General features: G+C 38.5%; 6 protein-coding genes across 11 annotated transcripts in view; 3 read left to right on the forward strand and 3 right to left on the reverse strand.

The window, feature by feature from the left end:
* Positions 1-2,999: 2,999 nt before the first annotated feature.
* Positions 3,000-8,348, forward strand: LOC129731212 (zinc finger protein 501-like). 3 transcript variants are annotated; one of them, XM_055691037.1, is made up of 4 exons: positions 3,000-3,212; positions 6,451-6,609; positions 6,671-6,813; positions 6,874-8,348. In XM_055691037.1, exons 2-4 carry the CDS (start codon positions 6,478-6,480, stop codon positions 8,150-8,152), a joined length of 1,554 nt encoding a protein of 517 aa, XP_055547012.1. In that variant the 5' UTR covers positions 3,000-3,212; positions 6,451-6,477; the 3' UTR covers positions 8,153-8,348. The 3 variants fall into 3 exon arrangements, with proteins under 3 accessions (XP_055547012.1, XP_055547010.1, XP_055547013.1); XM_055691035.1 differs by lacking the exon at positions 3,000-3,212 and having other exon boundaries at positions 6,387-6,609; XM_055691038.1 differs by lacking the exon at positions 3,000-3,212 and having other exon boundaries at positions 6,387-6,609; positions 6,877-8,348.
* Positions 3,232-21,553, forward strand: part of LOC129731206 (protein Atossa) — a 114,133-nt gene continuing 95,811 nt past the window's right edge. The window contains exon 1 of the mRNA XM_055691029.1: positions 3,232-3,255. The gene's annotated coding sequence lies outside the window, so the exon portion shown is untranslated. The remainder of the gene's footprint in view (positions 3,256-21,553) is intronic.
* On the reverse strand, positions 3,391-6,097 carry LOC129731211 (zinc finger protein 431-like). 2 transcript variants are annotated; one of them, XM_055691034.1, is made up of 3 exons: positions 5,840-6,097; positions 5,633-5,775; positions 3,391-5,551 (listed from the first exon to the last, which is right to left on the reverse strand). In XM_055691034.1, exons 1-3 carry the CDS (start codon positions 5,960-5,962, stop codon positions 4,252-4,254), a joined length of 1,566 nt encoding a protein of 521 aa, XP_055547009.1. In that variant the 5' UTR covers positions 5,963-6,097; the 3' UTR covers positions 3,391-4,251. The 2 variants fall into 2 exon arrangements, with proteins under 2 accessions (XP_055547009.1, XP_055547008.1); XM_055691033.1 differs by having other exon boundaries at positions 3,392-5,554.
* Positions 8,883-16,188, forward strand: LOC129728409 (zinc finger protein 14-like). Its single transcript, XM_055686847.1, has 8 exons — positions 8,883-9,187; positions 9,245-9,387; positions 9,443-10,880; positions 13,896-13,900; positions 14,162-14,213; positions 14,291-14,425; positions 14,488-14,639; positions 14,701-16,188. Exons 1-8 carry the CDS (start codon positions 9,053-9,055, stop codon positions 16,166-16,168), a joined length of 3,528 nt encoding a protein of 1,175 aa, XP_055542822.1. The 5' UTR covers positions 8,883-9,052; the 3' UTR covers positions 16,169-16,188.
* Positions 11,993-14,818, reverse strand: LOC129731208 (gastrula zinc finger protein XlCGF26.1-like). The gene is made up of 3 exons (XM_055691031.1): positions 13,704-14,818; positions 13,504-13,640; positions 11,993-13,411 (listed from the first exon to the last, which is right to left on the reverse strand). The coding sequence occupies exons 1-3, from the start codon at positions 13,836-13,838 to the stop codon at positions 12,049-12,051; spliced, it is 1,635 nt and encodes a 544-aa protein (XP_055547006.1). The 5' UTR covers positions 13,839-14,818; the 3' UTR covers positions 11,993-12,048.
* LOC129731213 (5'-3' exonuclease PLD3-like) lies at positions 16,153-21,553 on the reverse strand. Of its 3 annotated transcripts, none has more exons than XM_055691040.1 (9): positions 20,240-21,553; positions 20,102-20,166; positions 18,038-20,043; positions 17,914-17,981; positions 17,667-17,834; positions 17,098-17,605; positions 16,907-17,041; positions 16,707-16,846; positions 16,153-16,643 (listed from the first exon to the last, which is right to left on the reverse strand). In XM_055691040.1, exons 3-9 carry the CDS (start codon positions 18,098-18,100, stop codon positions 16,226-16,228), a joined length of 1,500 nt encoding a protein of 499 aa, XP_055547015.1. In that variant the 5' UTR covers positions 18,101-20,043; positions 20,102-20,166; positions 20,240-21,553; the 3' UTR covers positions 16,153-16,225. The 3 variants fall into 3 exon arrangements, with proteins under 3 accessions (XP_055547015.1, XP_055547016.1, XP_055547014.1); XM_055691041.1 differs by lacking the exon at positions 20,240-21,553 and having other exon boundaries at positions 18,038-18,223; positions 19,111-20,043; XM_055691039.1 differs by having other exon boundaries at positions 20,102-21,553.

Below are 21,553 nucleotides of genomic sequence, written 5' to 3' on the forward strand. Positions count from 1 at the left end.
TAAACCGGAAAATCAATTTAGCAGTGTAAATTCTTGAAATGAGGGTTATATCTTGTGATAAACTATTCATAGGCAACACTACCGTTTATCTCTGGTGCGCCCTGGTCGTTATTGTAAAAATGATTATTTAGAAATAGATGAACATTTCACACTAGTAGTAATTGTGAAAATTCTCATAACTCTTATCTTCATCATCTTATAGTTCTGAAAAGAACCGATTTCATAATCTTCAGCTTGTAGCTACAGAATGCTGATGATCACACCACCACCGGTAGCATCGATTATTTTGTTGGCCGCGTATATAATTTGCTCTCCGCTGTGCCCTCCAGCAGCTGTGCCAGCAAAATATCCTGCAGCGTACGATGGTAACTGTTGCTTCCGTGTGCAGAATAGAAAATAGATTAACTAATTTTCGTTGCTAATTTTTAACTGATAACGGTGTTCGAGTGAACACAAACAATTAACCCGGAAAATCACTCAATTTAGCAGTGTAAATTCTTGAAATGAGGGTTATATCTTGTTGTGATAAACTATTCATAGGCAACACTACCGTTTATCTCTGGTGCGCCCTGGTCGTTATTGTAAAAATGATTATTTAGAAATAGATGAACATTTCACACTAGTAGTAGTTGTGAAAATTCTCATAACTCTTATCTTCATCATCTTATAGTTCTGAAAAGAACCGATTTCATAATCTTTAGCTCGAAATGTAGGTACAGAATGCTGATGATCACACCACCACCGGTAGCATCGATTATTTTGTTGGTCGCGTATAAAATTTGCTCTCCGCTGTGCCCTCCAGCAGCTGTGCCAACAAAATATCCTGCAGCGTACGATGGTAACTGTTGCTTCCGTGTGCAGAATAAAGGTAACATGCTCCGCGGTGCCTGGAAGTTGACTCGTATGCAGCTCTCGTTTCTCAATGTCGCGAACCTTTAACAGCTGCACCGCACTCGCTATTGGGGAACAAACTAAACTGAAGCTGAATTTTTCACACGCAGTCTTTTGTATCGAGTTCAGCGTAGATTTTTACCATTAAGGCGTGGACACGCAGCTTAGAAAAAGACAAACAAACAAACCAAAACACTTTGTTGAGTCAAAATATGTAGGCAGTGGAATTTATTTCGTCCATGTTATTGTTATCTGTGCTTGGGAAGCAAGCCAATAACGAGGGAAATGTATGGGAAAGCTTGACCTTGGAACTTTTCACCTTTTTCCATCATTGAGCAGTAAAGCAACAATGTTGAACATTATATCAAAAAATTGTTACACATTTTATCTATCCACCGACATATAAATGACTAAGATGCATTAAGTCGTTTGCTTGCAATAACCGTTTGAAATCTGACGCAACATTTGCCAGTTTCATTTTCATTTTCACAAAGTGTAATCTAGTATAGAAAACAAAGACGTAGTCCTACGTCAAAAACCGCTGATTTGGCAACTAGGTTTCACATATCAGAGGTGCCAGATCTCTTCTCAAAGCGCAATGTTCACTAACTTTTTTATTCTGCTCGTATAACTGATGGTAACGGTGGAAGTCCTGGGAAATAATAAAGTACATCACAAAAACCGTGAAGGTGTTAAATTTTATGTTTATGTTATGTTTATGTTATATACTTTCATCATTATTCTGTAGACCATACAAAGGGTTTGTGAACCACCAGTTAAAAATCACTATGATGAAGCAACTTTGGAGCATTCTCAATTCATGTTTTAGCAATAAAACATGAAAAACGTGTAAAAATAAATGTATTCTTTATTGAACCTTGTTGCAATACCTTTCAATGTGTTACCTTTCTTGTTCGTTTGGCTCGAATTTTGACATGTTCGTTTGGCTCACAACACTAGGGATGGGCGATACTGTCTGAAGTATCGATACCTGAGTACTCGAATACTTTTGCACAAAACGATACCAAGTATCGTGGTATCGGTATAGAAAGTATCGATGCCAAAATACTCGATGCTTTTGGTCAAAGTATCGATACCGTTGGTATTGATACTGGTATCGCCTATCCCCAATAGAAGGCATTGGTTGTATCGGTATCGTTTAAAAGTATCGTTGGCACAGTATCGGTACCGGTACTCATCTCTCGCGGTGAGTATCGATGCCAAAATACTCGATACCGGGACCCCTAGTATCGATACCGCTGATATCGATGCTAGTATCGCCCATCCCTACACAACACTCTCTTCCCATATCTCTCCCAGAGTCTATGTTTATAATAAGAGTCCCGCAAAGATGAAACCAAAGGAACCAAATCAGTGTCAAACGAGGGTACCAATCGAGCAATGTAAATAAACAAGGTGATAATGTTAGGAGTGGATGAAAAGTGTTGTAATTGAGCGTCATAAAGAATATGTGTTTTTCCGAAGTTTCACTTACACATTTCAATCAAACATTAAACCTGTACTCAAATTTCACTCAAATTTAACAAAACATTACCGGTGTAATCTTTCAAAACTGTGTACCTTGTGAAGAATTTCAAAAAATGATATTCGCTTATGCATGGTGAAAAACAGAACTGTATAGTTTTTGGCAACAAACGGCATAGAAACTGTGTTGCCGAAACGAGAGATTTTCTCTTCGCGCGACTCTATATACACATAGACTCTGATCTCTCCCTCTGAGTATTGCTACGCAGATCAACTCTGGTACATGAAGTTTGTTGGTCCATGACGTTTAAATGATTTCTTGTGCGGCGAGGAAACTTTATGATTTTCAGCTAACTGCAGGCTGCTGCCACCAAATTTCACTACGTAACGCAGTATTAATAAAAGTTTTCCGCGATTTCTAGAGTTTTGTTAAAAAAGAACGTTACAGTTCTACTAAATTTTACTTCAATCAAAACGACACAAACCAAAACAACCGGACGCCTTGTTGCCAAATATGCTGGTCACGGTTACACGATGTTTGACAGATAGATTCCCCCTGGTGGCCCTGTTTAAAACCATCTGGCAACTTTGTTCCTCCTGGCGAAATCGGCGAAATAGTCTAGCCGGCGAAAATATAATTTAGTTCCAGCAGAGAGAAAACTGCCGAAAAATTTCGTTATTGATTTAAATTCATTGTAAAGTTGTGCAGTTTTTGTTACAAACGAAGAAAAGAAAGTGAAAATTACTGTGTATTGTTGAAGAATATGTTCTGTTATAATATCTCAGTCATGTGAGAAGCTAGATAAGTGATAGCTTTTTTGGATGTGAAAAATGCAGTATGTACCTACATATTTTAAACATTTTCTATCCGGATAACAGGTTAGCCCAATGCTACAAGTTGTATTCTTGAGAGATAATTGTTCAATCTGATTTATTTTTAAATATATCAAGTTGGTCGCAAAATGTCAGATTTTAATCGATTTCCACTACATAACATTTAACATAATTTTTTTACTCAATTAAATGATACAGCGGGTGATAGCAATAGATTAGAACGACGATGGCGGTAAGAGGCTGGAAATCAATGAGCTAATAGAAAGGAACAGCTTTTTGTACGTACGTTATAAGCAATATCATTTTACTGGATTTCATTTCACTTACAAAAGAGTATACTTAAACGACGTAGCAATTGAAAGCGACATGAATAAAATGTTGCTTAAAAAATCATTCGTTCTAAAGAACATGCGACGTCGATTCTCACACCGATGAGTGTTGTCCTTGTCACAACTTGTCTTAAAATGATGATAATAAACCAGTTAAATCACTCCTTAGAGGATTGTACAATTCTCCACTCCTCTGTTATTAGTAGGTGGAATGCGTATCGGTATAGTAGAGCAATAGACTTTAATAGGAAGGGCATACTAACATAGCATACACACAAGCACGGATAAAGGATATCACTTATTCCCTAGAACGATACTGCTAATAATATGAAGCGCGGAATACAGCAAACACTCGAGCGACATCCACAATAGATCGATGTTTCTGGTTGAAAACGACTATTTTGCTTGTACATAGGTTAATGTGTTGTGCACTACTTCAAAATTTCGTGAAAAAAAAAATTATTTTTATTTTTAGAAATTGCATCGTATCCATTTTTGGCTATGCCAATTTTTCAGTTTACAAAACCTAAACTAACTTATGTATAGGAAGTTAAATATAAATTTCACTTTTTTCTGCTTAAATTAAAACCTTTTTTCCAGTTTTTTATAAGTAGCTTTAAAATCGATTCCCTCTAAAAGTTGCCACAGACTCACAGAGAAAGTTATTTGACCTTAGCCTAATCGAGCTTAAATCGCTTATTGTTGTTTTAATTCATCCCCCCTGTTGCATACTATGGTTTGCCATGTGCTTTCGTAAATAGTCTTTACGTGGATAACCTCGACCACAAATAGTACAGACATGTGGTTTCAGACCTTGATGAGCCATGATATGACGCTTAAGGTCTGTCGAAAATGTGTACGCCGCGTCGCACTGGTCACATTTATATGGTTTTTCGCCAGTATGTAACATGATGTGTGCTTGCAGACAAACTTTCCTAGCGAATGTGGCCGGGCACAAATTGCATTGTAAAGGACGTATGTGAGGGTTGTGCGTAATGTAATGGCCTTTTAGATTGGCTTTCGTCTTAAATCCTTTGTTGCATATGTCGCATTTGAACCGATCGTCGGCAAGCGAGTGCGCACGGACGTGTTTTCTGTAGGAGTCCTTCATAACGAATGATTTTGCGCATATTGGACAAACATAAGCCCGTTCATCTTGATGGGACCGTTCGTGGTCCGCTATTGCATTTTTATCGCGAAATATCCGTCCACACGTGGAGCATTGATATTGCTGCGTACGATACGGTTTCAACTGGTGTTCTCGTAAAATCCGCAAGTTTTTGTATCGACGATGGCATAAATCGCATTTATATAGATTGTTGGTATCTTCGGTAGCAGTTGTACTTTCCGGTAGATGTACGTCCCTAGCATGTTGCTTTAGTTGTTCATCAGTATTGAACTGTTCGTAACAAGCACAACACCGAGGTTGCTGTCCTTTTCGGTTGCTGTATGGCTGTACCACATCCAATACATGCGATTCTTTGTGGGCATTTAGAGAACTTTCAGATCTAAACTCCTCCACACATTGGTCACATTTGTATTGGTTTTCAATATAAAGTTGTTGCTTATGTAGGCTTAATGCTTTCTTTGTAGTATATCGTTTATAACATACGTTACATTCATGGGGCCTTGCATTGATTTTAGCGGGTTCGAAAATTTTCATGCTAAGATGCACGTTTTTTGAATGCTGTTGCATTTCTTCTACGGAATTCAGTTTTTGTTTACAACGACAGCAACGCTTCGGTATAGAGGGTTCAATTTTTACTTTTTTACGTTTCGGTTTTACTTTTTCTGTACTTGCTTCATCACGATCCTCTTTATCAGGGATAATGTCTAGTGGATGTTCATTGTTGTTCGTCGAACTCTCTTCCTTTACTGCATCTGTACTTGGTTGAAAATCAACCAGCGGTTCTGCATAAATACATTCATCACCAATCATCTCATCATCGGCAACTTCGGTTTTTATTTCATTCTCTCCAATATACGGTTTCAAAAACACTTCCAATGCGGAGCTACTAAAAAATAAAATATAATGTCAACTAATATGAGTAAAATCAATCAAAATTTCAAGGAAGTGAAATATAGATACACACCCAGCTTCGCAGCTTATTTGCATCAGCTGTTCTCGTAGTTTTGTGTTAGATTCATAACATCGGGTAACCATTTTATATGCCACTATAAGATCCGACTTACAGTCTGTGCAGCATTGATATGGCAGGCCATCATTTTCATCGATCTGTAGTATTGAATATTCCAAAGAAGTTTAGTTGAAGTTAACTATTGTTTATTGATTTATTTACCTCTATATTAACACACTGTCGCAGCATATCAATTAGAGAACACCCACTGATAACCTCATTTAGGGAGAAAACAGGTTTGGTCGAAAAAGAACAAATTCGACACAAATATTGGTCTTGAGACATGATAATTAGTTGAGTATCGAATACTTAAAAATTAAAATAAATTGAGATTGAGAGAAACAAGCTCCTATCGTATATTCATTGCACTGATTGATAAAACTGTTGGTAAATATTTTGAAATTGTATCAAATACTGAAGTAAAATGACAATCAACAGTTTTCTACACGAAAAATGTTAATGTAACAAAGTGAGTTGATTCTACACAGATTGAAGTGAACATTGTTTTGCTTCTCGGTAAGTTTAGATCGTTGAAATTATCAGAATTGTTGATCAGAATATTAGCACGAATAATAATAACATATTAGACATGTAGTCTCAAAACTTCATTCAGCTCCAAATAATGCCTAAATAAGTGCCCGTGCTTGGTTTTATTTTGCCCTCTTCTACATACTTCATCTTTATTTTGAGGACTTTTTTGTTGGAGTGCATAAAGCTACCGTGGTTATAAACTAAAGCAGATCATAAACAAAACAATAATAAATGTGTGATAGAATTAGTTTCTGAACTTTAGCAAAGCCATGTCTTCGCCAGAAAGCCAACAGAAACGATGTCGTATTTGTACGGATATTCGAGACGAATTCGTGACTCTTGATTATATTGTGGAAGGAAAATCTCTCGCGGAAATGCTGCACTACTGTCTTAGGCTTGAGGTTTGTTATGGATAAACGGTCTTTTGTCGCTAGTTCTTCATGTTTATTTTCATTTGGGTAGGTTTATAGGGATGATGGTTTGCCGTACCGATGTTGCATTGATTGCAAAGTAAGCTTGGAAGCAGCCTATAAGCTAATAGTTCGTTGTTTAGAATCTGCTGCATGGTTTCGACACTATCTTACTGGCGAAACATTCAAATCGCGGTAAAAAAAAGCAGTGCTAATAACAGTGATTAGCTTAGATTACTTGATTTTATTTTTCAGAAGTCTCGAAGATGTTGATGTAACGGGACTGAAATCAGAGATAGTCTTCGACGAGGCTAATAAATCTAGCGTCAATATTACAGATACTGATGTTAAAAGTGAAGGCAATGAAAGTTTAGAAAATGTAAATGAGCTGGATGATTCTGTTACAGAAGATGGTCAAGATGAAGACGAGCACAACAAATGCAGCATTGAGGAAGCCCACGATCAGGATAGACTGAAAGCTCTGCAATTGAAGACCACCAAATACGGAAAGGAAAAATCCCTTCCAAAGCGATGCTGCAAATGCAAAATTCACCTTAATAGTGTGAAAGAAGCTGAGGAACACTCTAAAACACATGTCGAGTCAAGAATTGTGGATCCTCAGAAAGTTGCAGCTCGACCCCACGAGTGCATGTTTTGTTTTAAACGCTACACTAAATTGCGAACGTTGATGCTTCACCAGAAAGAAATGTACGTCGACAAGCCCTTCAAATGTAAAGACTGCGAGGAAGATTTCAGTACTGATGTTCAACTGAGAGAACACATAGAAAACCACGGTAAAGACAAATCAAACCGAAAAGGACAGCTGCCAAAATGCTGTGCATGTTACGAGCAATTCGATACGGAAGAGATGGTGAAAAAACATGCCGAAGAAGTTCATTTCCCTGAAAGTCAAACCAGTGTGAATGACAATGATAACCAATTCGCCTGTGATGTGTGCCATCGTCGTTACAAGACTAAGCGAATTTTACTAGACCACAAGTCAAAACCTTATCGCACTAAGCAGTACCAATGCTCTCAATGTGGTAGAATATTCAGAGACAAGTGTGCTTTGTCGGATCACGAACGTTGCCATCAGGGGGAACGGCCCTTCATGTGCACGATCTGCTCGAAAACATTTGCCATAAAGGATTCTTTCCGAAAGCACGTCAGATCGCATACGATCGAGGAAGACCGCTTCAAGTGCGAAATTTGCGGGAAAGGGTTCAAAACGAAAGGCAATCTTAAGGATCATCATATAACGCACGCCTCGGATTACCGTCCCTTGAGCTGCAGTTTATGCTCGGCCACCTTCGCACGGAAGTCCTGCTTGAAATCGCACATGCGAATGCACACAGGCGAGAAACCGTTTAAGTGTAACATGTGTGATGCAAGTTACGCATTTTCTAGTGATTTGAAGCGCCATATTATGGCCCATAAGGGTATCAAACCGTACATTTGCAGTACATGTGGAAGGGGATACCCCAGACAGGATTACCTGCGAAAGCACATGGCCACCCACAATACGGCCAATTGAATTTTTGAAGATGATGTTTACCATGATTCAGTTACGAACAGTGAATAATGCTTTTTTGAAAGCATCGATTGTGGACTAAAATACAAATAACATTATATTGTGAGATTGACACATATGCTTGCATAGTTTTTAGTATTATTTTGTCACAAGGTTAACTTATGTAATAAAAATGTGATAGAGGTTTGGGCAAGTTGAATACAGTACAGCTGTATCGGATCTTTGATAGGTTGGTTGTATCGTTATAAAATGTCCGAATACTTCAAGAGTAGTCCAAAATAACGTTGTCTGACTGTCCCCGTCGGTGTGTTTCGCTAGAAATTTGTTGTTGAATGTTTTCGAGGGCTAGCAATTTGTTTAACCATCATAGCAAAATATGCCAAAAAGTATGTCTTAAAGCGCCCAAAAGATGTCCACTATTGAGACCCTGATTAGTTCCCGGCTAATTTGCTTGATGTAGTTTTTTTTTTCGTTTCTAACTGAATTTCATTTCGTTTTTCTTCAAGTATGATTGCTGGTTGCTAGTTCTGCATACAACGAATTTTGAACAAATAAAATCATAGTTCAGCGTAACTTCCAAGTTTTATCACTTTCTCAAAAATAGTATGTGATCACTTGTATATGTTCATATGTTGGGACGTCTTTTTCAGATAATCCACAAAGTTTGTTGATACGTTTATGAGCCCTTCGTGACTTTTATCCCGAACCAAAACACGGCTCATTTGTGTGCGTGTAATTCCATATATACATAATCCTGTTTAGGTTTTGACATTTAATTTAGGTTGGACTGAAAATTTAGGAACAACTTGTTCTGAAGCAATACTTTTCGAAATAACTTATGTTGTATGGATTAAATGTTTTAATTAAATCGGTTTTTGCAACGAGTGAAACGTGCGCAGTACTATGACGTCTAAGATATATACATTAGCGTGCCGCATTTGTACCCAGGCGGATGTTGACGAAATGGATTCGCTGTATGATACCGTCGCTGAGGAGAAGACCCCAGCTCAAATTATTGAAGAATGTTTTGGAATCGCGGTAAGCATATGTACTGATTAATTACAAATACCTACCAATCACCTTGTTCATCATTAGATCAAACCAGACGATGGTCTTCCAACAAAATACTGCCAAAGCTGCAAGGAGGATTTAGGAGCTGCGCTTCGTTTCCGCTGCCGATTGCAGGAGTCGGATGCCAAGTTTAATGATTTGCTTGCTGTACCGAAAATCGAAATAACGTACGCATAATATCCTATTTTTCCATATCGCTTAGTTTCACATCACTAATTTTAGGGAACCTGCGGACGGGAATATTTCCTCGGTGTTTATATCGGAAATTTTTATTAAAGCTGAAGATGAAGATCAGTCCGACTGTGAAGAAATGCTATTGAATGATGATAATTCAGTTGAAATCATAAAACCAAGAGTTCGGCAGAAAAGGCTTCAAAATAAGCGGAAGAAAAAGTTAGAGGATAACACATCTGAGCAGCATGAAGACCTGTCGGATTGTGTTGAAGGTAGCTCTGCAGAGGAAGAAGAAATACAACCTGATGCGTCCAAGCCTGCTAAAAAACGATGGGCAGAAATAAAATTTTCGGATTGCTCGTCTAGTGATGATAATTTTTCCGACTACGATAGTGGACAAAGTTCAGATAGTGAAACTGAAGAGAAACCTAAGAAAAAAAGACTTTATTACGGTGTTAAGGCGGATTCGCTACCCAAGCGATGCTGTAGTTGTAAGGATTTACCGTTGGATAGTCATGAAAAAGTTCAAGAACATTCCGATAAGTACCACTATCGATATCGTATCACCAATACGAGAGAAATTGAAGAGAACCCATTCGAATGCTTGAATTGCTACAAACGTTTTGATTCTAAGAAGGAGTTCCTACGACACCAGCGTAAAATGTACGTTGAACGGTTGCATCCATGCCCCAAATGCGACGAAGAATTCGCGAATCATTACGTCCTGCAACGACATCTGAAATTATATCACAAGAAAAAAATGATTATCGAGCGGATGGAAGAATTACGCCAAGAATCGCACATTTGTTGTGCGTGCAAGAAAAAGTTTGACACCCGTGAACAACTAAAAGCCCACGCTGATGAAATTCACTTGAAGGAGCGACAAACTTACGAAGGTGATTTTGAGTTTGAATGCGAAGTGTGTTATAGGCGCTTCAAAACACGACAATCTATGAAGGTACATCAGTACCGAATGTTTAAGGGCAAAAAGTTCATTTGTGCGCTGTGCGGTAAAGCGTTCAAGGAAAAGGCTTTCCTGCGTGACCATGAAAACTCCCATCGTAGAGAAAAACCCTACGAGTGTCCGAAATGCGATGCCCGATTCTCTATCAAAGGTTCGTATGACGCGCATGTCAGATTACATGATGCCAAGGAGGAGTTTAAATGTGAATACTGTGGTCGAGGTTTCCGAACTAAAAGTCTGCTGAAGGGTCATCTAACTGTACACTCCGAGGATCGGCCGTTCAAATGCCATCTCTGTCCAATTACGTTCACTCAGCAGCGATTGCTGGATTCTCACATTGAATTTCACCTGGGCAATAAACCTTTCAAGTGTCAACAATGTCCTGCATCGTATCGATACCAGCGCGACTTGCGGGGACACATCCGCGAGAAACATGAGGGAATACTGAGTTTCCAGTGTACGTACTGTCCGAAGGCATTCAACCGCAAAAAACCGTTGATGGTCCATTTGAAAACACACGAAGCCATTTAAACTTAGCGAGTTATGTTGGTGTGCAGTGTCAATAAAATATTATTGATAATGATTACAATTTGTATTACTACTTTTGTTGAATCTGTATAACAACTAAAGGCAGCATCGTGACGTTGGATGTTTTGTTTCCGAAAGCCGACTGGAGATCTAATTCGGTCTTGAATTCCTGTTTATTTGAATGAGTAAAAACTAAATAATTATTTTAATATTATTTATTTTCGTTCAAGTACATTTCTCATCGTGTGATGAGACTGGAAAAGTAATACAATTGTTACAATTGGGGTTTCTGTAAGTGAATTGATTCAAAAAATTTCTCTCACATAAGAAATAGTAATATTCAAATGGACAACGATTATTCATCATATTATGATGCTTTGCATAAAAATTAGTGTACTTCATCAGGAAAACGGTGGTATAGATTCTGTAAGATTTTTCTCCACTCATAGATTTGAGTTATACACTACAAAAGTTTACTGGCAGTCAATTCTTGCAAAGCCTGGAAGATCTCGAGATATGATGCAGGTCATCGTTTATTTAAATCTCGGCTTGTTAGAGCCATTAAAATCACAGTGTTAATTTGGTAATTTCTTGGTATACAAATCGTAAGCTGCAAAGTATGAAATAAACAGACGGTTCTGTTCAGAAATTGGAATGTTCAGTAGTACATTCCTGTTTCATTAATTCTTCAGAATCGAAATAAGGAACACTGAAATTTATCCTAATTGCTAATAAGCGTAATGTACTTGTTCAGCTTTGTGGTAACATATAACAACAATATCGCACGCTAGCTAGGGGGGCTAATGCGGTCTCGATCAACTAGATTGGGTGAGAGAATTCGATATCGTTATTATTTCAGGCACATTTTGCATGTTATATGATAAGTACAACGATACACCGTGCCCCAGTGCTGAGTCGAGAAAATTTCCAGCTCGAAAAGATCCTCGACCTGATCGGGAATCCAACCCGATATCACAACCGTGTGGGAGAGCTAGCCGACCGACATCGCTAACCACAGAACCACGGGGACCAACATAACAAATATAAACCGTTATTTTCGATTGTGGATTGAGTGTGAAAAATGAAATAAAGCAACCTTTTTCACTTATGAGTCATTCTTGTATTTCGACTATTTTATTAAAGGTACATATTTAATCCATCGTCAATTTTCGTGTGATTTCAGGTGCTCAATCAAGAGCTTTTGCCTGATGTACGCTTTAGGGCAAATGTGGCACTTGAAGCTTCGGATCCCTTCGTGTTTTTCGCGAATGTGCCGGCGAAGATCACGTTGATGAATGTACGAGGCAGAGCATAGCTGACATTTGTGTGGCTTAGATCCAGAGTGTGCTAGAATGTGCGAATCCAGCAGGTTTTGTCTGGTAAACGTAATCGGGCATAGATGGCACTTGAACGGTCGATCACTGTTGTGAATTTGCAAATGACTGAGCAGAAGGCTCTTTTTACGAAAACCTTTTCCACAATATTCACATTTGAAGCATTCTTCAGCGTCGTGCATTTTCACGTGTACATCAAATGAATTCTTAATCGCAAATTTAGCTGCGCAAAATGGACATTCAAATTTAGTAATTTTTCGGTGCAAATTTTCATGCTCCGCAAGTCGTACTTTCTCTCTGAAAACCTTTCCGCAAAGTGTGCAAACAAATTTCTTCTCCTTGAAAAGTCTTAGCTGGTGATGTCTGAGGGATTTCTGGGTTTTGAACCGGTTGTAGCATACGTTGCACTCAAACGTGTTGGTTGTTTCGTTGAAAATTCGGTCGGGGTAGTGTACTTTTTCAACATGTTCCCTGAGCTCATCTTGCGTAATGAACTTCTCTTTACAAGCGCAGCATATATTCTCCCTTTTCCTAATTTCTTCCAATTCAGTTGTGATGAATTTTTTCTGGTGATCGACTTTAATATGCTTTTTAAGTACGAACAAATTGGCGAACTCCTCTTCGCATCGTGAACATGGATGCAGCACATCGACAAACATCTTTCGTTGATGCTGCAGGTATAACTTTTTTGTTTCGAATCTTTTAAAGCATACTGAACACTCGAAAATCCTATTCCCATATTCCTTCGGGTTGCTCAAGCGGTCGCTTTGATGATACGTTACGGAATGTTCTCGGACTTTTTCGTAGCTGTCTAAAGGTTCCTTACATGAACAACATCGTTTCGGAGCGGAGTTTGACTTAACGCCATAATACAGCCGCTTAGGCGCTGGATCTGCTTCATTTTCTTCCGGAGAATTATTGTCTTCTTCGGATGACCAGTTAGGGGAAGCGTACTGCTCTTTTAGTTTCGTTGATTTTGTTTGAATTTCTTTTACAAGATTTAACTTCTTTGGGAGTTCTTTTTTAGGTCGTTCGGCTGGTTGGTCTTGTCGGCTTCTATGAATTGTATCGAAATCGTAATTTGTCGGATTATCTTCATCTTCGTATTCATTATCTATATTTTCTTCCAATAATTCGGTTTTTATTTTAAGTTCCGCAACGAAAGCAGAAGTTTGTTGGTCCTCCGCGACTCTACAAGTATGTAGGAAATGTTACATACTAAACATTGAAGAATAAGGACTTTAAAAACGTTAACCCATGCGTGACTTTCGAAAATATCTTACCCAATTGTTTTCTCGTTAGTCGAAGCATTTTTTAATTGTAACTCCGAAATTCGCAGGTTTTCCACGAATCGATGTGCTGCTTTGAGGTCAGATTTGCAGAGTGTACATATTCTGTTCATAGTTTTGTAACGTCGAATCTGGAGTAGATCATTTGCACTTTGCATTTGTTCCATATTATTATCAGCATTCCATAATCTTACCGTAATCTTGAAGCAATCGTAGATAATTGTAGCCGCAGGACACTTTTCATTCAATTTTTCAAATAAGGACCACATTTTTGACGCTACCTTCTGCGGTTTAGCACAGATTCTGCATACCCTTCCGTCCGTATTCATGTTTAAACTCTCTACGTTGTTTAAATAATCAATTAAATAATTTCAATTCACTTGTAGGTAATGTAGGTTTATCTTTCGTTTACATCCTAACTCTTGTATGTATTGGAGATCGTCTGAATACTGCAATGGCAATAATAACTTGATGTTTTGCTTGCATTCTATCTTCTTCCTTCCAGTTTCCCAAAGCTGTCAAAATTGTTGATTCTCTAGTTGAACCAATCATATAATAGTTGTGAGTTTAAATAGTTTTTGTTCATTTCTACGTAGTGCAGAACTAGGGGAATAACATGTAACGTTTGTTATGCATGAAATAAATCTATCAGCATTTATTGTATATTCATACATATAACCAACTTCGGTGAAATAATACTATGGGTGTGTTTGAAAGTTACCGTCTACACTGGAATACTGGAATTTAAACAGTCTGCACATCGCTCTCTTGTTTCATGTAGTTCACAATGAACGAAAACCTCCATTGTCAAATTTGTGGTCAACCTCAGACCCTGACGGAGATGTCCTCATTATCAGAACCATTGTTTGATGGATGTTCGGCTGCACAAATAATTTGGGATTGTTTTAGACTCAAGGTATGCTTGCTTTTGCACAAGCTGAATGATGGTGTGATTTCAATCATATTATTTTCCTCTAGCTATCTGATGATAATAAGAATAGTTTGTATTGCAAACAATGCAAACAAGATATGGTGGCCGCCTCAATTTTTGTTAACAAAATACGTCAATCGAATCTTAAGTTGGAATCTATCACGACTATATTAGAAGAGATACCAAAAGTAGAAATAGTGTAAGTATTTTAAACAAGTTAGAAAAATATTTATCTGAGAAGTGATAATGATCCATAACAGGGAACCTACTGATACAACGATCGTTTCGGTTTTCATTACTGAGACAGATATCAAGACTGAATGTACTGAAGATGGACCTGGATTGTTAAGTAACGTAACCAGCGATAAAAGTGTTTTAAGATCTATTACGAAAAATGAAGGACAACATGTTGCAGGATCTACAATGCATAATGATGAGTCTGATAAAACTAAAAAAATTCTCTGTAATGGAATCAAACAAGAAGAACTACGAAAAAAAAATGGATACGTAAAAGTATCTAGAAGAATGAGTTCACATTCTGCCCGATCAGATGATGGAATTTCAGCATCTTCCAGCGATTCCGAAGAATCGGACTATGAAGCTGAAGAAAACTGTCACGACGATAGTGATGAACAGCTAGAACGAAAACGTCGCAACTACGGTGTGAAGCCTAATTCTCAACCCAAAAGATGTTGTTCATGCAAAAATATGACCCTTGACACGCCTGAAAAGGTTGAAGAGCATTCAGTTAAATATCACCTGAAAATGCGTCTGTCAAATCCGAAGGATTTTGAGGGTAAAGTTTTCGAATGCCTAACATGTTTCATGCGGTTCGAAACCAAGAAGCTTTACCTGCAGCATCAACGTAAAATGTACGTCGATATGTTACATCCTTGCAAACAGTGCGAAGAAGAGTTCGCCAATTTTCATGTTCTTCAAAAGCACATGAAAAATAATCATCAACGAAAGCTGAAAATTCACGAGTTAGAAGAGATGCGAATACAAAGCAATATTTGCTGCGGCTGTCGTGTTAAATTTACCTCCCAAGAAGAACTGAAGGCACATGCACATAAAGTACACTTACCTAATCGTGAACAAAACTATAGTGATAATACGGTTGAGTGCGATGTTTGCTATAAAATTTACAAATCTGCCAAATATTTGAAAGATCACAGATTGCGGTTTTTCAAGAAAAAGAACTTGATTTGTTCCCAGTGTGGTCGCAGTTTTCGCGAACGTTCACAGCTGGAAGGCCACGAAGATTCGCATAGAAACGTTCGAAAGTATGAATGCCCTATTTGCTCAGCAAAATTTTCAATGAAAACGTCCTGGCAAGTTCACGTCAAGTACCACGATGCGAAGGAAAATTTTCATTGTGAATACTGCGGAAAGGGCTTTCGGAAAAAAGGTCTCATGAAGGCCCACCTGCGAATTCATTCTACGGACAGACCACACAAATGTCCAATGTGCCCATTAACATTCACGCAGAAGAATCGGTTGAACTCGCATGTCTTGGAACATTCCGGTTTGAAATCATTCAAATGTGATCGCTGTCCTGCTTCCTATGTTCATCAACGAGCTCTCAGGAGACATGTTCGTGACAAACACGAAGGGATACAAACGTTCAAGTGTAACATTTGTCCCAAAGGATTCATTGAGCAGAAGCCTCTACTAATTCACCTAAAAACCCACGAACGTAGCACGGAGGCAACTTTCTCAAAAACGTAAAATAAATATTTATTGGAATAGCTTTGTTCATTTCAATTTGTTAATTCTACGATATTCCTAATCAGCTCTCACAGCATACTTACTGTTCCAATCTCTCTCGAAAACGGCCTGAAGATCACCAACTATTGTACCATTAGGATTGAAAGATGACATAACCAACCCTATACCGGCAGTGTTAATGAAATAGTCTCCAGACCAGTTTGATGTTCCAATGTAGGCTGTGTTATCGGTAACCATGTACTTGTTATGGTTCACTCTACCGAACGGAATCTTTTGCTGATCCTTGTCGGATGGCACCATGAAACGTTTGACCTCAATAGTAACTCCTGCGATACAACCGGACAACGCTTGAATGGAGTTCAGAAAATATGCTTCTGATTGACGCGAGTGCTTCCAGTAGGAGATAAGAAGTCGAACTGAAACTTTTCGTTCTATCGCTGCTTTGCGGAGAGCATCGTCAATGATAGGCCAATAGCTGAAATTTGCACGAATGAAATTTCCCGCTTGTTGTTCAGGATTAAACATTTTTTATACTCACTGTGGTTTTGCAGTGTACAAAGTTAGAGGAAAATAATCCATTACAGATATGTGAATAAATTTTTCCGCGCGTTGTATTACGTCCACTATTGCATCTAAATCGTTTGAACGACCGCTTGGTGACATTGGAGGTGGTGAACTCTACAATTTGACGAAAGGTTGTAACTAGCAACAATTATAGGCTAAAAAAGTTATACTTACCGATAAATACGTATCGACTATAAATTTATCATTAGCTTTAACAGAAATAGAGTTGTTCGAATTATACTTGGTTGAGTATTTTTCGGGCCATTGAGGCGGAATTTTAGAGTTTGCAGTACCCATGTCCCAGTAAACCTAGAAGGAATTTTGAAAAACGTTACAGATTTGTACACATTATTGAACAAGCTTACATCAAATATTTTGGCCACATCAGACGCTAAACAGGAGCAATTCGTTACTAGCACCCCAAGCTCTTTAACCTGAGTTAGTGATCGCCAATCCATGTTCGCACTGCCCACATAGAAGTGAGTTCTATCTACAATCCAAACTTTAGTATGCAACACTCCTCCGCCGAATAATCGCGGAAAATCTACCGAGCGTACTTGTGCCGCGTTTCTTCTGGACAGAATGTCCGTATCTACGCTTGGATTCGACGATGTTGGAGCACTTTGAGCTATTTTTATACTAACTGTTCCATTTAATCCGGTTTCAAGCAGTTGTTTGAAAATATCTTCTCCTTGCCATGCACTCGAATGATTGTAGACATCTTCACCTCTAAGCGTCCAATAGAAGGATCCAATTTCGATCGTTCGTGTAGCTAATCCTATCAATGTCTTCCAAGCGTCATAGGTTGACAAAAACGTTGGACTTCCGTCGGGGTAGATCAGACCGTCTGGAATGCTTTCCACTATTTGAATACTAAAGCGAAATTATCGTTAAATTTTCAAATGGTATATGAGATGTATTTTTTTTTTCTCACTTGCATCCTTGATCGCAAACATCTCCTTTTAGGCGACTAGTCTTTTCTCTCAAGTTGTACAGCTTTTCGTTTTGTTCTAGCAGAGGTAGCAACACAACCAACACTATCAACATAAGCAACAAAGAAATAGGGATGCAAGATGGTTTGCACCAGCGTGAGAAAGACCATCTTCGAATATAGAGATAGATAGCGGTTAAAAATCGTCACTGAGAACATATATAGTCCGTTGAGATAATGAATTGTTTACCTATGTTCATCGCTTTCTTCCCAAACGAAATCTTCGTTAATGGTGGATGAATTTGATCCATTTTGTACCTGTAATAAGTTTAATTTATTGTACTTCTCGTAGCTGATGTGGTGTGCATGATAACCTTTTTCATGTTGTTGCCTTGTTGCTTGCCTAGGTATCTCTCTGTGTTTAACGCAGGCTTCATTTGGTACTGACTGCTAATTTTGGTTCCTAGTTGCAATATTTTACAAACGACATATGGCTAATTGCTATAGTTTAATCTTCACCGTACGCATTTGCATTATTTATTCAACTTGTGGGTATTTACCTAACCATTCGCACAATAGAAATGATACTGTAATAGTTGGTATCACTGACAAAGATGGGTTTAACTACTGGACTGTTCGATAGAAGCAGAAAGAATACGCCGGTATCGAGATGCTTATTGGTTTCACACAAAGCATAGCAAGCAGCTTAAGCCGTATTCAATCTAGAATAAGTTTTCAATATGTCCCAGCTACTATGCTACAGCAGCGCCAGTAAAGGAATATTTTGTTAATGTGTCAAAAAGATGTTGCACTGAATCGTATTATTTTGTGTTGATAAACGGACCATACCTACCAATAATTAGTGGGAGAAAAATATCAATAAATCAAAGTTTTAAAATTGTTTTGTTAAACCATATGGTTGGATAAACGTAACACTTCATCATTATTCCAAACATTAAATTTGATAATAAACATTGGTTAGTTCATTGATAAACTATTTATTATCTCTGTGATATTTTCATGGTCCACTTCACATTAAATGAAATTATTAATGTATGTTGCTCAAATAAACACTGGAGTTACTTTTTACCTTCTGGATATGTAAAAAACGTGTGAATTTTGAAATCACTGACACTCTTTTTGTGAAAGAAAAAATATCAAAACATACCGCGTAAAAAATATGGTAAATCAGTGCAAAACAAAACACTCAAATTTCAGATTCCGTGAAATAAAACACGTTAGTGGTAAAAAATGAGCTGCCTACTTTGTTCGAAGTAGCATGGAACGGGGTGAAATTGATCAATTTTCATAATATTTTCCAATTCACTCGCTTCATGTACATTTTTCCCGAAATATTTTACAATTAAAACAAGTACTGGTATGTGCTCAAGACAACCTGGATGGCTATTGGTGAAATTTCGTTTACTTTATGAAATATTTAACTGACCTGGTTAACTGTTGCCCATTTTTGTCTTTATATAAATAATTTTAAACCTTCCAAATTGATTGATTCCTTGCGATTTGTTTATAGTTTGCAAATGCACGACGAATCGGCCATTGGATACGATCAAAGTCAAAAGACACATCGTTTGAAATGATCGGTTTTATCGGAATGATAACATTCTCGTCTTTCGGCTTCTGTACAACACCGCGATTCTGGAAATACCCATTTTGGGTGGTATTCGGTCTGGCATCTGAGCATCAATCTGATTCCGGAAATACCCATATTGGGTGGTATCCAGTTATTTCGGTTATTTTCTAGAAACCGTAAGTGGCCATTTATGAGTTCAAAATGGTGTCCAGGTTCAATGCTTGGCTTCTATGCAACATCTCGATTACGGAAAAATCCATATTGAGTAGTATTCGGTGATTTTCGGCTGTTTCCCAGAAGTTCCCATCTTGCAATTCAAAGCTCATATTAGGTGACAATCGGCCATTTTTGGCTGTTTCCCAGAAACCTGAAGTTGCCATCTTACAATTCAAAATAGTGTCTGAGGTCGATTTGTGGTCATCATTATGATTCCGGAAATTATTCACTTTCCGTTGTATTTATTCACTTTCCGTTGTTTTTCAGAAACCGGAAGTCGTCATTTTGGAATTCAAAATGACATTTGGAGACCATTTCTGACTTCTGAGCATAATTCAGGTTCCGGAAACATCCATTTAGAATGGTATTCGGTCATATTCGGCCGTTTTTCAGAATCAGGAAGTTTCCATCTTAAATTTAACAATGGCGTCTGGAGTCGGTTTTTGGCTTCTGTACTTCATCCCGAGCATTCTAGGCTGTTTTCCGGAAAAACTGGTTGTGTAGATGTACAATCAACTAAGGAAAGATCACTTCCAATTTTTTAATCGTGTATTATGCAACGATGAAAAATTCCTATAAATATTACATGAGACTTAGAAACATAGTAATTCAGAAAGTGTGGTTAACTTACGTTTAGTATTTAGATCTATCCAATTTTTGTATATAGGTTTTAATTATTATTTTATAGGTTACAATCTAGGGTAAGAATTTTATTAGGCAATTAGAATTCATATTCAGCATACAAATTAGATTTAGGAATAGTATTTACCTAGTAGTATTAATAACATATGTTGAAAATCATTTGGCTTTAATATAATACGCCCTATTTAATGTAATATAATTTGAATAACTTTTACGCACGGCATGTGCAAATTGCTCAACCACTCTTATCTTAACTTATTGATCGCTTTTCTTCCGTCTTCTGACACTTTTGACGTTTCTGCCTTGGATGGGTTGCCAGAAATATCATCCTGTTCAGTATGTGAGGCGCGTCGACCAGGGGGTCGTCACACTCCCCCCCGGTATGCCACCCTGGCTTACTTACGCATCGCGTCGAACATCGAGCACTGCCAGCTTGACCACTGGACGTTCATAAACTCCTCCGGATGCTGTTTGAACTGCTGCTGACCTCACCCTACCATCTTGCCTCTACACTCTGCCTTTGGGCCAGCAGTTACGTGGATTTCCGGGGTCTACGATGACGACTATGTCGCCTACCTCGACTGGCTTGACATCGCCGTACCATTTTGTGCGTCTTGTGAGGTCTGGCAAGTAGTCACGAACCCAACGCCCCCAAAAAATATTTGCTTCGCTTGTGAAGCACGCCAGGAGCGCTTCAACGCCTCGGTACTGTCGTCAAATGATGTTACCGGCTTAAGGCCACTGGATGAACCCAAGATAAGATGGTTTGGTGTTAGAACCGGAGCCTCCGGATCTTCTGCTGGAACGTGCGTTAACGGACGTGAGTTGATAATGCTTTCGATCTCTATTAACAAATTTCGAAATGTTTCGTCGCTGAGTTGGCGTCGAGGTTGCATGTCTTGCAGATTACGCTTCACGATCTGGATTAGCCTTTCCCATGCCCCGCCCATGTGGGGAGAAGCTGGTGGAAGAAAACACCATTCGGTATGGGGACTGACTATTTCCTGGACAATCTTTATTTGATCCAATTCTTGCAGTGTCAGTTCAAGTTCTTTATTTGTTGCCACAAAGTTCGTGCCGCGATCGCTGAATATTTTACGCGGTACACCTCGTCGTGCCATAAAATTGCGTAGTGCCATCATGCATGAGTCTGCGTTAAGCGTATGTGCAATCTTAATATATATCGCCCGTGTCGTCAGACATGTCACTAGTACACCCCACCTTTTCTCTGATCTTCGTCCCACCGACACAGCGAACGGCCCAAAATAATCCACCCCCACAAAGGTAAAGGGCCTACTGAATGCTGCCAATCTAGCTTCTGGTAGTTCACCCATCATCGGTGCTTGAGGATGCGCCTTTTCGTTCTTACACCTTTGACAGCTTGCTCGCACGCTACGGTAAACAACACGAAGCTTCGGAATTCTATACACTTGTCGCAACT

This window comes from Wyeomyia smithii, chromosome 3, assembly GCF_029784165.1.
Source record: "Wyeomyia smithii strain HCP4-BCI-WySm-NY-G18 chromosome 3, ASM2978416v1, whole genome shotgun sequence".
Lineage (NCBI taxonomy): Eukaryota > Metazoa > Arthropoda > Insecta > Diptera > Culicidae > Wyeomyia > Wyeomyia smithii.

Coding starts and splice junctions, on each gene's coding strand:
- LOC129731212 (XM_055691037.1), top strand. CDS start 6,478: ATGTCTTCGCCAGAAAGCCAACAGAAACGATGTCGTATTTGTACGGAT. Junction 6,610..6,670: donor ACTACTGTCTTAGGCTTGAG/GTTTGTTATGGA, acceptor TCATTTGGGTAG/GTTTATAGGGATGATGGTTT. Junction 6,814..6,873: donor GGCGAAACATTCAAATCGCG/GTAAAAAAAAGC, acceptor TTTATTTTTCAG/AAGTCTCGAAGATGTTGATG.
- LOC129731213 (XM_055691040.1), bottom strand. CDS start 18,100: ATGAAGCCTGCGTTAAACACAGAGAGATACCTAGGCAAGCAACAAGGC. Junction 17,982..18,037: donor AAGGCAACAACATGAAAAAG/GTTATCATGCAC, acceptor AACTTATTACAG/GTACAAAATGGATCAAATTC. Junction 17,606..17,666: donor GTTTGCGATCAAGGATGCAA/GTGAGAAAAAAA, acceptor ATTTCGCTTTAG/TATTCAAATAGTGGAAAGCA.
- LOC129728409 (XM_055686847.1), top strand. CDS start 9,053: ATGACGTCTAAGATATATACATTAGCGTGCCGCATTTGTACCCAGGCG. Junction 9,388..9,442: donor GTACCGAAAATCGAAATAAC/GTACGCATAATA, acceptor CACTAATTTTAG/GGAACCTGCGGACGGGAATA. Junction 14,214..14,290: donor TCGGTGAAATAATACTATGG/GTGTGTTTGAAA, acceptor TGTTTCATGTAG/TTCACAATGAACGAAAACCT.
- LOC129731211 (XM_055691033.1), bottom strand. CDS start 5,962: ATGTCTCAAGACCAATATTTGTGTCGAATTTGTTCTTTTTCGACCAAA. Junction 5,776..5,839: donor GACAGTGTGTTAATATAGAG/GTAAATAAATCA, acceptor TCAATACTACAG/ATCGATGAAAATGATGGCCT. Junction 5,555..5,632: donor CAAATAAGCTGCGAAGCTGG/GTGTGTATCTAT, acceptor TTTATTTTTTAG/TAGCTCCGCATTGGAAGTGT.
- LOC129731208 (XM_055691031.1), bottom strand. CDS start 13,838: ATGAATACGGACGGAAGGGTATGCAGAATCTGTGCTAAACCGCAGAAG. Junction 13,641..13,703: donor ACGATTGCTTCAAGATTACG/GTAAGATTATGG, acceptor GATCTACTCCAG/ATTCGACGTTACAAAACTAT. Junction 13,412..13,503: donor ACTAACGAGAAAACAATTGG/GTAAGATATTTT, acceptor ACATACTTGTAG/AGTCGCGGAGGACCAACAAA.